The sequence below is a fragment of the Harmonia axyridis genome, chromosome 4 (genome assembly GCF_914767665.1).
Source record: "Harmonia axyridis chromosome 4, icHarAxyr1.1, whole genome shotgun sequence".
NCBI lineage: Eukaryota > Metazoa > Arthropoda > Insecta > Coleoptera > Coccinellidae > Harmonia > Harmonia axyridis.
The window spans coordinates 47,157,133-47,171,260 of NC_059504.1; the positions used below are offsets into that span (position 1 = coordinate 47,157,133).

At 31.8% G+C, this 14,128-nt stretch overlaps 2 protein-coding genes across 3 annotated transcripts; one reads left to right on the top strand and one right to left on the bottom strand.

The window, feature by feature from the left end:
• The first annotated feature begins 4,174 nt into the window (after positions 1-4,174).
• LOC123679196 (dolichyldiphosphatase 1-like) lies at positions 4,175-8,592 on the top strand. The gene is made up of 5 exons (XM_045616632.1): positions 4,175-4,360; positions 4,444-4,544; positions 4,597-4,775; positions 4,825-5,052; positions 5,133-8,592. Exons 1-5 carry the CDS (start codon positions 4,258-4,260, stop codon positions 5,260-5,262), a joined length of 741 nt encoding a protein of 246 aa, XP_045472588.1. The 5' UTR covers positions 4,175-4,257; the 3' UTR covers positions 5,263-8,592.
• Positions 8,593-8,787: 195 nt separating this feature from the next.
• Positions 8,788-9,880, bottom strand: LOC123679197. 2 transcript variants are annotated; one of them, XM_045616634.1, is made up of 3 exons: positions 9,733-9,880; positions 9,358-9,636; positions 8,788-8,981 (listed from the first exon to the last, which is right to left on the bottom strand). In XM_045616634.1, exons 1-3 carry the CDS (start codon positions 9,793-9,795, stop codon positions 8,889-8,891), a joined length of 435 nt encoding a protein of 144 aa, XP_045472590.1. In that variant the 5' UTR covers positions 9,796-9,880; the 3' UTR covers positions 8,788-8,888. The 2 variants fall into 2 exon arrangements, with proteins under 2 accessions (XP_045472590.1, XP_045472589.1); XM_045616633.1 differs by having other exon boundaries at positions 8,788-8,993.
• Positions 9,881-14,128: the final 4,248 nt, after the last annotated feature.

Genomic DNA, 14,128 nt, shown 5'->3' on the forward strand with positions numbered 1-14,128 from the left:
CCAATGTAAAATGAATGGTTGTGCATATTATAGATAATACGCTGTTGACTGTCGAAATCGGTTCATTTCGATCAGTCATCAAATTATCGGTGATAATATTCAAAATCTAGAGGGTGAGGCTATAACATTGAGAAAATAAAGTGTGTGCATTGTAAATACACAATACTCTGAATAACTGATAGGATTGTATAATACAGTATTAAATTTAAGGCAGAAATAAAGTTGACGTGCCAAAACTAAAAATCACAACACGAATACGGAAATTTGTCGAATTTTGCAATTGGATGCAGGAAGAATTTGGGAACAAACTCAGCAAATGAATTAATTTGTGTAATTCAAGTGTTTATTCTGATGTAATTTGCAGAAGAAGTCGCTGGCTTCAGAAATTTATATCAGCCTCATTTTTACACACTTACCGGACTATAAATAAGTAATAATTTTTAAGAAGATAACAATGGTCATAAATATTTTGAACTTCAATTTATCAGTTTTTAAATTGGAGATTAATCACTTACCTTTGGCAATGAATTTTATACTGTAGGTAGGTACCTATTCATCATTCAAAACAATTTAATAAAAATGTTTCTTCGATATTTCCTCTAAATTTATCACCAATATTCAATTCGTTATTCTTTTAATACTACTACTTTTGTTAACTTAACTATAGATACACTGATTCCAAGGGCGTAGAAATGGGGGATACTGGGGTAATAACCCCCCCCCAAGATTTACAAAATATAAAATTTCAGAGTTCTCTCAAAGACGAAGAACGAAAATTTTCCCATAAAATGAACTAATACTCTTTTTACTCTTCTGTAAAATCGACCTGCATGAGTTCATTTTAATTTTTGTAGAAAGAGCCCGACACCGAAGGTGGAGGGCTCTTTCTCTAAAAATGAAAATGACCGAATGCAGTTTTTCAAAGGCAACACGCTGGAATGCGAAATTATCCGGTCATTTTGATGCACGAGTGTAATTCGGGGGAATATTTCCCGAATAAACTGTTACATCACTTGTCAAACTGATGTGGAATGGAATTGCCATAGATTCGAACCGTGTAAGATGCATAGAAACTATGCATCTATGAACAGTGCAATTATCGCAGGGCTGTTTCGCTTCCTACAATGCAATTATCGCTGTAATTTCCGATAATTGTTCTCCATTTACATAGAATTTTTGACAGGAGGGAAATATTCTGTAAAATCGACCCGGCAGCAAAAAATCGGACCTTTTTACGGTTTATGAGTTTATTATCGCTTTCAAGATGATAACTTTTATTGCACTACGAGCACGTCTATGTCCGAGGTTCATTATTTTCATTTATCTACCCGTTTTGTCGGCGTCCCCCTTGTTTCACCATCTGTAATTTCAATAATGCAGTTATCAAAGAACTGAACTGAGTTATTCGCATCGAAAAATTGTCTGTGCTGTGTTTTACAATTCAATGTGTTTCATTCAAATTGCAATTTATTTGTGAAGACATCAGTTTTGCATTGACTATACAGGGTGTTCCCAAATTGGAGGTGCAAACAAAAATGACTGATTCCTCGGATCATTTTGAAGAATATTTAACTTAAATTTGGTATAGATATTCCATTTTGAAGTTTTCATCATGCGATATGCTAATTTTGAATGCAAATCTAAGGGTGATAATTTTTTTTTGGTGTTTAGAAAAATGTGAAAAGAAACTCTGGTCCAGTACTACACTTTATGGTTCCTTGTCGGTTCCTGTCAAATAGTTCTTCAGTCATCCTCAGGAAAATTCAAATTATTATAATATTCAATGAGCTGTGATGAATAAATAAGTAATTCGATAAACTATTAGGCATAACCATCACAAAAAAGTAGGACTACAAGAAACACCCTCTAACTCGAAAACAAAGCATTTGCGAGCCCATGTAGAGAACCTTTTATTCTTAAAATTATTCAAGGAATTTTCATTTTTCTTAGTACCTTCAATTTAGGAACAATCAAATGGTATGAACAATCGAATCGGTAATCAAAACAATGCTATTATTTCGAGTAATTTTCGGTTCAAACTTCATTATCAAATCTTTCTTTCTCATATTACAGATTTGGGTTACCGTTAAGTCAAAAAAAAATTTTCGAGTATCCCCCCCAAGAAAAAAAAAAGGTCCACGCCCTTGACTGATTCAAAGTGTATTTTTGAAATATCATCTAAGGAAATGAATTTCACAGGAACCGATAGAAACCTATCTAATAATTATTTTACTGAAAAGGCATATGAATATTTGAATATAATTCGAATAAATTTTCTTTGATTTATTTGCTGAGTCTTGTTCATTCGCTTAGAAGTTGGACAAATACAACAATAATTCCTGAGAAATAATCATAATAAAACCGAATTTTTTCATTGAATAATCGGAAACCTTTCAAATTACAAATTTCATGTATACTTATCCTATAGGTACCCAATAATTCTTTCGGCATAAAAAATGAATTAAAATCCATTTTCTGCGACAATCAACTGTTAAAATGATCATTAACTACGAATCGAACAATCTTATACCCTTTGAAAATCGAGAACTAAGTTCAGTTTTTCGGAGTAAAAAAATTTCAACTGAGATCGTACAATTCGAAATTGATTGTTTTTCTAAACCCACGAATGCATGAGTGACAGATTATGTTTGAATAGATTTTATAAAACTATAATTAAGTAATCATGTGAGATATTTGCCTTTACTATATCGCATTTTGCAAAGCACTGTTGTTCATTTTAACCTACAATGTAAATAATGTTGATCCAAAAACTAAAAGAGCGTGAATATAGTTGAAATAACCGATCGTATTGTAGATTAAGTAGAGGAAATTAGAGCTTATGATAACGCAAACGACTGAGTTTTCATAGATTTTCACAAAATTAAGCAATAAATATTGTGAATGTGTCTATCTAAAGAAAGAAAATTAATGCTTCATCCATTCAATTCCAAAATGAATAAAAATCTTATGAAATCTCCAACTAAGAGAACTGAAAATTTGTTTCCTATTCGATGGAGCAGAAAAAAATTAAATAAAATCTGATGATTGGCTATATTCAACTTCAATATAAGCAACCCTTCATAATAAAATTAACAGAATGAATATTATGGGATAGTAACACTTCACAATTCTTGTGTATCTACTTTCTTGTACTATTTTGTTTTACATTGAGAAAATCTATGAAACAATATGCAAATTGTTATAAAAAACTGAATATTTATCAGTGTAAATATAGTTTAAATAGGTGCTATCAATTCAAGGGATTTATTCTATTACAGTTTGAATATTTGTTGATTTTGAATATCTGCTAAAGTTTGTATTAATTCTCAGAATATTCAATAAATCAGGGAATTTTGGTAGTTTTAAGACACAATTTTTTAAACATAGGAAACAATTGGAATATAAAGTTCAATAAAACATGATTTCACAAACTATAGTGCCAATATTCTGAAACTTAATTGTAAAAAGTAGAAGATTTTTTTTGTAACGCTGAATGTCTTTTCTTCATTTTGTTGTATTGAACCCACTTGTTAGTATTAAATTGTATAAAATTGAAACATAAGTATGATCGAAAAATTATGTCATAAATTCTTAAATTTTTTTCAGTTAAAATATAGGTATTGTTGAAAAAGTTTCATTAATCGTAGTATTTCATGTTAAAAATATAAAATTTGTGAGTTCATCTCTGTATATTTGTTCGGAAATTCAATTCCAATTTTAAAGATTTATTGAATGTTATAAAATGATATTTTCTTCAAAGCTTATGCCATTTTTGCATTGATCCTCTATAGTACATCTTCAAAATTGGTTGAAATAATACGTAAATCATTGAAGCTATACAGTCACATATTATATTAATTGTTTTACACTGTTCATACGCAATTTTAATAAAGAATAAATTATTTCTCTGCTTCTTATTCCCATTTCCCATGGTATTTCATTTGAAGGAAAATAATATTCTATCCATATTTTTGATTCAACTTTAGAGCTTACGACAAAGAACTGAAAAGAAAACTTTGAAATTTGATTTGTAATTGGATTCAAAATATTTCAAATTGAACGAAATAGGTAATAAAAACGTTAAACAAAACGAACTACTTGTGGAAGGTAGTTCTAAGAAAACAAAATTTAATTTTGTTATGTTGGTAATGTTGGGTTGGTATTCACTACCCTGGCTGTCAACCTGTCAAAGGTCAAAGGGAACTGACATCATCAAAACATTTTGCTTCGCGTTTTGTAAGAAAGGAAAGATGCAAAATGGCTACATTGGGGGAAAGTGAAAATTATATACTTAAATTAGACAACAATGATGGTATTCACTGGGTACCTCTTTCTCTAACTCTAGTTGAATATCCTAAAGGTAAAGAAAAGGCCCTTAATATGTGAAGAACAAACTTGGAATTGTAGTACATAATGTGCTTACCCATAACATTTTATTTCCAGGTGATTTGATAGGGAAATTTTTAGCATTTATCAGCCTGGCACCTTTTGGAATTGGTGCTGGATTTATTAGTTTAATATTATTCAGAAGAGACTTACACACAGTAAGCAAATTTCAAACTTATTATGAATAAAAATTTAATCATGTCGTTTCAGATAACATTTTTCTTGGGAACATTATTCAATGAGTTATTAAATTATTTTCTCAAACATACAATATGTGAGGCTCGTCCAATGGTTCGAAATTCATTATACACTGAATATGGAATGCCTTCTTCACATGCCCAATTTGTTTGGTTTTTCACTACTTATGTTATTTATTTTGTATTTATAAGGTATGTTGAATAATCCACTTAGTACTCGCATTCATCTCTTATGTTTCAGGCTGCATCATATGAACAACAATAATATAATAGAGACAATGTCAAAAATACTCATTTTGTCTTCTTCAGTGATTATGTCTCTTCTAGTTTGTATAAGTAGAACATATCTACAGTACCATTCATTTTATCAAGTACTGATAGGATCTATAGTAGGAGCACTTTTTGCAACTTTATGGTTTGCATTGACTTATATGGTCTTTACACCATTATTTCCACAAATTGTTTCTTGGTAAGTACAGTAATTTTGTTTTTTAGTTAGTTAACAAGGCATTAAACCGATATCTTTATACCAATTCATATATTTCTCAGGAGAATATCAGAGATATTACTTCTACGAGACACTACATTAATTCCCAATGTACTCTGGTTCGAATACACCAATACCAGGCAAGAAGTTAGAGTAAGAAGCAGGAAGTTAGTCAGCATGAAATCGCAATGACATTTACTGAGTAATGGATTGAATTTCAATATGCCCTATGGTTTTATTAGGTGCATCAAGGAAGTCCTTGACTGGCCAAGAAAACGATAATTGTGAATATTTCCAATTCTTGGTAAGCTTTGGAAACAATCAATATAAAAGTTAGGACAACAGCTTTCTAGGTATTTGTATGGAGTTTTTATACATTCTTGTGCTCGATTGTAGATCTTTACGAGAACCAGAAAAAATTGCTATTTTCATGAATCTTGATTCATTGGATATAGAAAACTATAATGATAGCTGCCATTTTATTTATTACATCATCGTGTTATTCAGCTATTTTTTCAGTCATATTTTTAAGTAAATTGGAATTAGTGTTTAGTTTGGTAGCTTTTAGTCTATTTGCTCAATTTTTTTTTCGATGCAATAAATTTGTAAGACATATTTTTTAAGTTCTCTATTTTTGATTAGAAGAATAATTCAAATGAAACAAAATTTTCCCAAAAAAAGTTTTTTTTTTTGTGAAAATCAAAATAGCTAATGGTTTAAAAAAATTCAATTGGATGAATTTATTGTTCAAGTGACAATAACTATGTGTAGACAAATGATGATGGCTTACCTGAAAATATTGTCCAAGTGGGTATTGATGCTATACTTGAGGATTTATTCAAAATAAGTTTTGTTCAGTTTTGAATCCTCTTTAGTCTTTTTTTATTGTTACATTGAAAATTATTTTGGGTCCCAATTGGTCGAATATCTTTCACTTGAAAAACTATTCAAATTCATTATGGATATATTGTTTTCAAGGCAGCAGAAAAAACTATTTTGTGAAAAGTACTTATTAAAAGAAATAATCGACTGAATTGTTAGGTGTTTTAGTGTTACTACATAATAAGCATAGTACTAACTCCAAAAGACAGATTTCATTGTACATTTTATTGTTACTAGAGGATACTTATATTTCGACGTAATCTACCAATTTTGAGAAAAACTTTTTCAAAATAATATATACTGCTACATTCATAGAATACATGAAAATTTCATCATGACCTGTTGCACTGTTTCTCCGATTCTCCTACCTTATACAAGCTCTACGCTTTTCATAGAGGCCTAGGAGAATCAGCAAAAACAACATTGAAACAGTATACAAATTTTTTTTACCCATTTTGAAAGATCCACTAAAATAACTCTTTGGGAAGAGTCTTAATCAAAAAATGTGTCGAATAGAAGTTACTTAGTCTTCAGTCTTAGTCATCAAATGCAAATATTCCGTAATTTTGGAGTTTTAGTTAAGGGTCGAGTAGTTTTTTCTTTATTACTTGTTGTTGATTGTGCTTGATATCAGAAAAAATTTTCAGTATTATCTTTTCAAATAAAATAAAAAAGTAATTTCCACTGAATTATTTAATTGTTGTTACTAAACAAGGAAAGCAAGCTTTAAGTCCAACATACCCCATAGTAAATTATAGTATTGATACAAAATTTTTTTTGTTAACTGAATATTTCCGAAATGAATGCTAAATATCTAAAGACAAAATTCAATTATGCAATAACTTACAAAACAAGATACAATCTTAGAATCCCTGGAAATAAACAGATATAATACCCAAAATATTCTGTTGAACGAACAAACAGATGTAAACTCATCCCCTTTATTGAATTTCTTCTGATAGTTTGGAAATCCCAGGCGGCAAATTGTCTTTGTTTTATTTTATTTATAATGCATTTCCGCCAAGTAAGGAGCGAATCCATTAAATAAAAATTATTTTTTTCGTTAATCGATGTTTTAATCAACCATCTGGAGCTTTTAACAAAAGATAAAAAGGGACAAAATGTTCATAGTTTTTTTACGAAGGATGAGCAAGAAAATATATTTTGTACTAAAAAACCTACTTGAATTTGAAATCAAACACCAAGATCACATTGAAGGTCTGCATTCGATGACACCCTGAAGCCTAAAAAACCTTCATTTGAAACATTTTGGAACCAGATTCTTCCAAAGGAGTTATTTCAGTGAATCTTTTAAAATGGGTCACCCTGCACAAAACACTTGTCAATATTATTTTTTTTTGTACTGATATATGTTAAAATTTTCTTTGCCAATAGAAATCATGTAAGATTTATCAGTGCAACAGGTCATCTAAGAAAGAAAAAAATTTGAAAATTTCTGATTAATTTATAAATAATATTTTCAATTTACAGTTGATCTGTGTATTGAGAATCAATCAGTAATATAGTAATGAATTTCTGCAAAGTGTTCTTCTAGGAATTGTAATAAAAAGTTCAAATGCAAAAACTGGAACATAGGAATTCCAGTATATTTTTCTTCATGCTTGGTGCTAGGGACATTTAATGTTAATTTGTTAATACGTATATAACTATGTTCCATAAATGAGATGATTTTTTCTGTAGAGCATTGAAGAATGATTTTCAAATTCCATTTGAACATTTAAACAGTAATGATTAATTTGAAAGTTGAGTAGTGTTTCGGTGTTTTTAAAGACTACTATAAGACCAAATTATATGACTTATGTGTATGTAAACTAGCACTCATTAATTGTACCTAGCACAGTTCTCTGGTTACTTTATTCTTGTTCACATACCTTTTTCCGGTGTGTGCGCATCTTACGATTATGTAGAATGACTGCTGTGTTGCCTAAATATTTATTTCACATAAACTTGAGAGGGAACACAACTCCGTGACATTCTCGTGATCTGTCAATATTTGCCCATAGGAGTAGGGACAAAAATAATGTTAAGTGTTGCCAGAATGATTGAATAACCAATAGAAGTTGAGAATATAAGAATAATTCCAACTTCATCGAAAGAAAGTACTTTTATAAATTTCCACAAAATTAGATTGTTGTCATCAAACAAAAAGTTACCAAAATTATTTTTTTTCCATTCGAAAATTAAAAATATTGAAATACTAAAATGTAGTTATTGTTTGAAAAAATTTTGTGGAAACCCCATAAAAATCGGTAATTTGTAAGAAGAAATATCTCTAATTTCGTTTTTTGAACTGAGCATTCACATGATTGTGTTCCCTTTTTAGTAAGATTCTTCCATGTAGCTTTGGCTAAATATAACTGTTCAATTGATTAAATGAAACCTATTCATGTACCTGATGTTATTCACTGTCTTTATCTTATGTCACCTCTCTCCTTCTACTTAATTGCTATTGCTGAAACTAGAAGGAAATTTCAGAATGAAAGCAAAATCTTGATTAATGTTGCAGCTGTTTGTTGAATTCAGTTATAAATTTTGAATGGAATGCAATACAATTTTTCATTTCAACTTTTGTTATTATTGCCTTTTATATATTTTGAGCAATAAATGTTAATTACCTTATCTGACTCCTATTTTAATATTTCCTTATGTTTCTTAAGTTTTTTTTGTCAACAGTCATTTATCAATATGTTTTGTAATATTTGTAATCAATCAACAAGATCTCATGGATTATTTGTTAAATGAAATATTTCCGTAGATTAATGATGGATTTTGTTGTGAAACTGATAAATTTTTTGATAGATGAAACGCACAATGTAAATAATTATAAAAAGAAGATATTTATGTTATAATTGAGAAATTGGAGTACTGTGTACATTTTATTTATCAATTATATTTGTGATCTATTTTTTGTGGTTTCATAGTTTCAAGTTTCCTCGGTGTTTATGTTCACTGACAAAAAAAACATGTTCTTCGAAAATTGTTGGTAAATGATCTTCATAAGTGTAGTCCTGAAAAAGATTTTGATTTCATTATTCTAGAAGCACTCAACCTGTTATTTATCTGGAATTTTGCGAATAATGAATGAGTTGTTTCAAGCCTTTTTTAAATTTTCATGGGATTTTTGTATAGAAAAAAAAAAATTTCAAAGTAATTTTCCGAAGAAATTTTCTGTATGTTAAACACGCATTTATTTGGGCCTTATTTTTCCTTAGAGACTTGATAGAGTTTTATTATATGATAATTCATTCAAAATTGTTTAAATATGTTAATAATTGAGGTAAGGCAGAAATGATAATTCTTTGCGTGAAATTTGTTGTTTTTTGGGTAGTTTACAAAGTTTTTTGAAAAAAATGTATGACACTTTTCCAAGTAGTAACATATTACTTGTCGCCTGGATTTTTTCAAATGCGTGAAATCGGCTTTCTTTCCAACCAATTTTCTTGTAATTTCTTCTGGAGATAAATTTCCCTCTATGATGGCGCGCATATCTACTGGGTTTTTCCGAAGATCAGGAAATAGAAGTAATATTGGGTATTTATTTTCGATATCATCTGCCTCTGGACTTGTACGATTTCTCCAGCCCAGTAAAGATGCATTGAGTGATTTCTTTATTGCTATCGAAAGCCCAAAAAATTTTGAATCTCTTGATGACAAAGGCCTTTCCTGAAATATTCACTAAATGGTGTCAATCAATCGTTTTTCCCACAAATACACTCCTTTTTCTGGAAACATTTGTGTGAAAATTGCTACTTGAAATACCTGTGAAATATCATTCTCTCTTTCTTTCGCAGCATCTGATGGACCTACATGAAACCCATACATTTTTTACATGATTTTTTTTAAGCCATTTCAATGATAATTTTGAGAAGTATGAATGGAAATGTTATGTAATATTTTTGACAGACTTCAATATGAACACAGATTTAAAGAAATTAAAAAAGCACTTGGGAGCTTTTGAGTTGATTATTGAGCCTATTGCGCTCCACATAGTGTTTCCCATACAAGAAAGCTTGTATGGGAAACAATATGGACTTTATTGGAAAGGAAATTATTGAATTGAATTATTTCGGAATTATTCTTGGTTATCTTCTGAATGTTATGGGCTTGAAAAAAGTCACCACAGGCAAAAAACTAGTCAACGAAAACAGAATAACCAGTCTTTCAGTGCAGATGCAGAATATTCGGGGGAGTCTGAAATATGTCTTATCATAAGTATACAAAAGTGTTTGATAGGGTTTTTGATATATTTTTTAAAGAGATATATGCTTTTTGAAAATGTGATGTACTGCATGGCATGCTACACATTTTTCTCATAGCCTTACCTTTAATCCGCAAGATTTTTAACTTAGATTTTGATCCAGTACTACACTTTTTGGTTTCTTGTAGTTTCACGTATGTGCTACTATAGGTACTATTTCGAGAAAAAACTTTCAAACTATTCTCTTCTGGTAATCCTTAGGAAAATATAATAATTATTATAAGAATCCAGTTAGTACGCTGTGAATAAATCAATTATAAGTTTCGGTACTTATTTACCCAATTTCTGGTAGCGAAGATTAATATAAAGATTCGATTAACTGGCATTCTTAAACACAAGGGCGTCGCCAGCCGTTGGGCTAGGGGGACAAACAAAACAAAAAATCATTCTCTCTTCTTGATATCACCTTTTATCTATTATAATTCAATGAAACAAAAATTTTGAATATATCATATCAAATTTATTTTACTGAATATAACCATATAAAAAACAATCTAATAAAACTACAACCTAACCTAAACAAAACCTTCTCGGGTTTTTTGAAAATTCTTTAACTACCCTGTTATGAGGTTTTCACTAAGTGCTTTATAATGAATGCTCATCATCGCCAAACTGTTAAGTCGACTCTCAACCACCGAACTCCTTAGCCAAGTCATTATTCTTCGCAGGGTGCTGAATGATCGCTCAACAAAGTGCAAATAGTGCACGGTAGAGCGATCAAAATTTCCAAAGCCTTTTCCGTCTCAGGAAAAGAGTTCCGTCTTTCTTTCACTTTGTTTTCTTCAATCAATCACGGTCAGCTCCTTGAAATAGGGTTCACGTTTGTCCTGCCATATCTTTTGCGACAATTCGAGTTCATTGTTTATGTTTGAATTATAAAACTTGTAAAAAGTGTGACTAACATCGGTAGAATTATTTGTCTTACATTTGAGCAAGGCGTAGTCTGCTTAATGCATATGCTGGTGTGTTTTCTTCAAGAAATCTCTTCTCCAGGGAGGTAATGATGGAATCCAAGTAAGGAATAATTATAGATCTTCTCCAGTACTCCGCTTGGCTAGTGGCTAGTTAATTTGTTCTGTGAATTTGTCTTTCGACAGTCCGGGGCAGTGCCTCTAAATCTTTTTCTAGTCTGAGCTTTTCGGCGTGAGTTAAGGCATCTTTAATTATTTCTTTAGTTACTTTTTCTGCATCATCTCGGTGACCTTTGATAATTTGCAAAATTTTTTTCATGTGCTGTGAAGCCCTGAATGAATCCAAGGATACGGATTGGTGAACAATCACCAAAGGCTCTAACAGAGCGGAGTATTTTGCTATTAAAGCAAAGCAAATAATCAAAGCACCTTTTGAGCAGGAAAGCATTCTTCTGCGTGGCATTGTTTCCATCTCAGGATAAAGTTTCTAAGGCCTCCATTATCGTCGGGAAATTTTCTTCGAAAATTCTGATGGTTTTGTGTTTTCCACTAAATCTTGTTTCAAAGAGTCTTGAAATATTATTATTATTATTTGGACATAAACTGATCAATTGCCTCTGCGATAGACTTCGATTTGGACCTTCTAATTCGCCAAAACCAACAAAATCTTCTTGTACTCTGTAACACTTTGCATCAAAATATTGTATTCCAATAGATAATTGTTCTTTTCCTGAAATGTCTGCCGTTTCATCTGCTGATATGCTCTTGCCCATTTCACTTTAGCCATGATCCCTTTTCAGCACTTTGCCACAAATACTAACGATTTCATTTTGGATATCAACTGATCGGTAGCTCGAATTTTACTCGGAAAATGTTCCGAAGCAATAGAAACATGTGGCTTCAAAATTTCCGAATGAGTAACAAATTTCTCAAACATCAATCTGTGTGTTATCAGCATTCCCGATTCAAAACCTAGTGCAATATCGGTACTTTTGTAGGATTTCACATATGCCTACTTATGCGTTTCGTCCCTGGCACACACACCGGACTCATCAGTGTGACTTTGGTATAATTGTGTGTGCCGTGTCACAGACGCTTGGGGAATTTATTATTATCGGGAGCCGCCGGGACTCGAACCCGGGACCTTGTTGCATCTCGGTGAGTGAGAACACAGTCTTAGCCTCTAGGCCACTGATTGCTGTGTTTTATTATTGTTGCTATGTGGGCTTTATGAGAAGCCGCCACACTTTCTAAATATGATGTGCAGTTATTTCCTATTATATTTTTTAATGGTTTTGAAAAATGGGTTGAGTCCCTTGGCGACGCCCATGCTTAACCATCACAAAAAAGTAGGACCAGCGAAACTTTACTCGATATCTCGAAAACCGAGCTTTTGCGGGTCCATGTTTATAGGACATTTTTTCTTTGAATCACCCCATGTTTCTCTCATTTGACTTTGTACCTTCAATTGAGGAACATTCTGTATGTGAGTCAACAGTACTCGATCGGTTAATAACTTTTGGAAATTTTGGGCTAGGAGAATGATTCAAATTTTGACGGAATCGACAGTACTCAGCGCATGAGCATTAGGATTGACTCTACAGGTTGGTCCGAAAGTGGTGAAATAATATACCACACCCCGTTTTTTGTTTTTTTTTGCCCAATTTTCATATATATATACTCATAATTTACATTGATTTCTGATTTCGAAATGCCCCAGTTGTTATCATTTAACTGTGGTAATTTTTGACGTAGGTATCTAAGCCACTTATTTCGACAAATTTCATGGATTTAATGATTTGAACTGAAGATCATACCTTTAGTCCGGGAGCCAGTAACAGATATACATGAACAAGTTCCTCTCCAACGGTAATTAGTAGAATGCATCAGATAGTAGTAATAAAGACTCGTGAACGTCAGCTACGACTCGGCTAGGGGGGAGAGCGGCGGCAGCCCCCCAAACACGAAGAAAAAAAACATACATTCAGTCATTTCCTCCCAACTGAAAATTTGTCAGATTGTAGCTAACCCAATATCTAGACGAAAAAATACAATCAGCTGGCTATAGCATAGTGTATTATACGTCAGCTGGTGCCTCAAACATGAAAAAAAAATTATTTTCAATGATTTCCTCTCAAACAAAAATTTACCGGATGATAGCTTATATGCAACTATGGATGAATATACAGGGTGTCCCATAAGTGGTACGTCACAGTGACACCGGAGGTAGGTCAGCTAAAGAGGGACCTAACCAGCCTAACATGACCCCAGTAAAAGTTGCATGGTTTTCGAGTTAATACCAAATTACGTTTTTTAGTGAATTTTCACCTTTTTTAACATTGTCAGGGTCAGAATTCTGCTGGAAAGCTCTCGAAGCTTATTTTTTTTGTTGTAATGGAATCTTAAATAGTTATTTAAGATGACATGAGTATGATTCTGTCAAAAAGTTATGTGGATTTCCGTAAATTAATGGATAAATCTTGATTTCAATTGCTAGCAAAACGAGAACTTCGACTTTGGACACCTGCTGTGAAAAAAAAATCCTTGAAACAAAACGAGCAAGTAACATCAAAAAATTGGGCATTTTAGACAGATTTAGAAATGGTACAATACACGAATCTTATGCCCATAAAACTAGGTATTTTCATCATTTTACCGATGCCCTACTTAACTAAGTTGATACTAGGAACCCCGCTATCAGGTAATTTTGCCGCTTGCTATGACATTACATTTGATACCGGGCTTTGTTATTATTTGTTAAAGTCACAATAGGGAAAAAGATGGATTAGGGGAAGCGAAAAAGGAATATTATTGAAAAAAAAGGTAAATTAATTAAAAACAGACTTAACTAGCGAGCACCTCAGCAACACATTCCCCGACAGGTGGATTGGGCGATTAGGACCCATACTGTGGCCACCGCGATCCCCGGATTTGAATCCACTGGATTTTTTTTATTGGGGATGTTTAAAGGACAAAGTGTATGCAA

Coding starts and splice junctions, on each gene's coding strand:
- LOC123679196 (XM_045616632.1), top strand. CDS start 4,258: ATGGCTACATTGGGGGAAAGTGAAAATTATATACTTAAATTAGACAAC. Junction 4,545..4,596: donor TCAGAAGAGACTTACACACA/GTAAGCAAATTT, acceptor ATGTCGTTTCAG/ATAACATTTTTCTTGGGAAC. Junction 5,053..5,132: donor TTTCCACAAATTGTTTCTTG/GTAAGTACAGTA, acceptor TATATTTCTCAG/GAGAATATCAGAGATATTAC.
- LOC123679197 (XM_045616633.1), bottom strand. CDS start 9,795: ATGTATGGGTTTCATGTAGGTCCATCAGATGCTGCGAAAGAAAGAGAG. Junction 9,637..9,732: donor GAGAGAATGATATTTCACAG/GTATTTCAAGTA, acceptor TGAATATTTCAG/GAAAGGCCTTTGTCATCAAG. Junction 8,994..9,357: donor TGAAAAAATCCAGGCGACAA/GTAATATGTTAC, acceptor TAATGAAATCAA/AATCTTTTTCAGGACTACAC.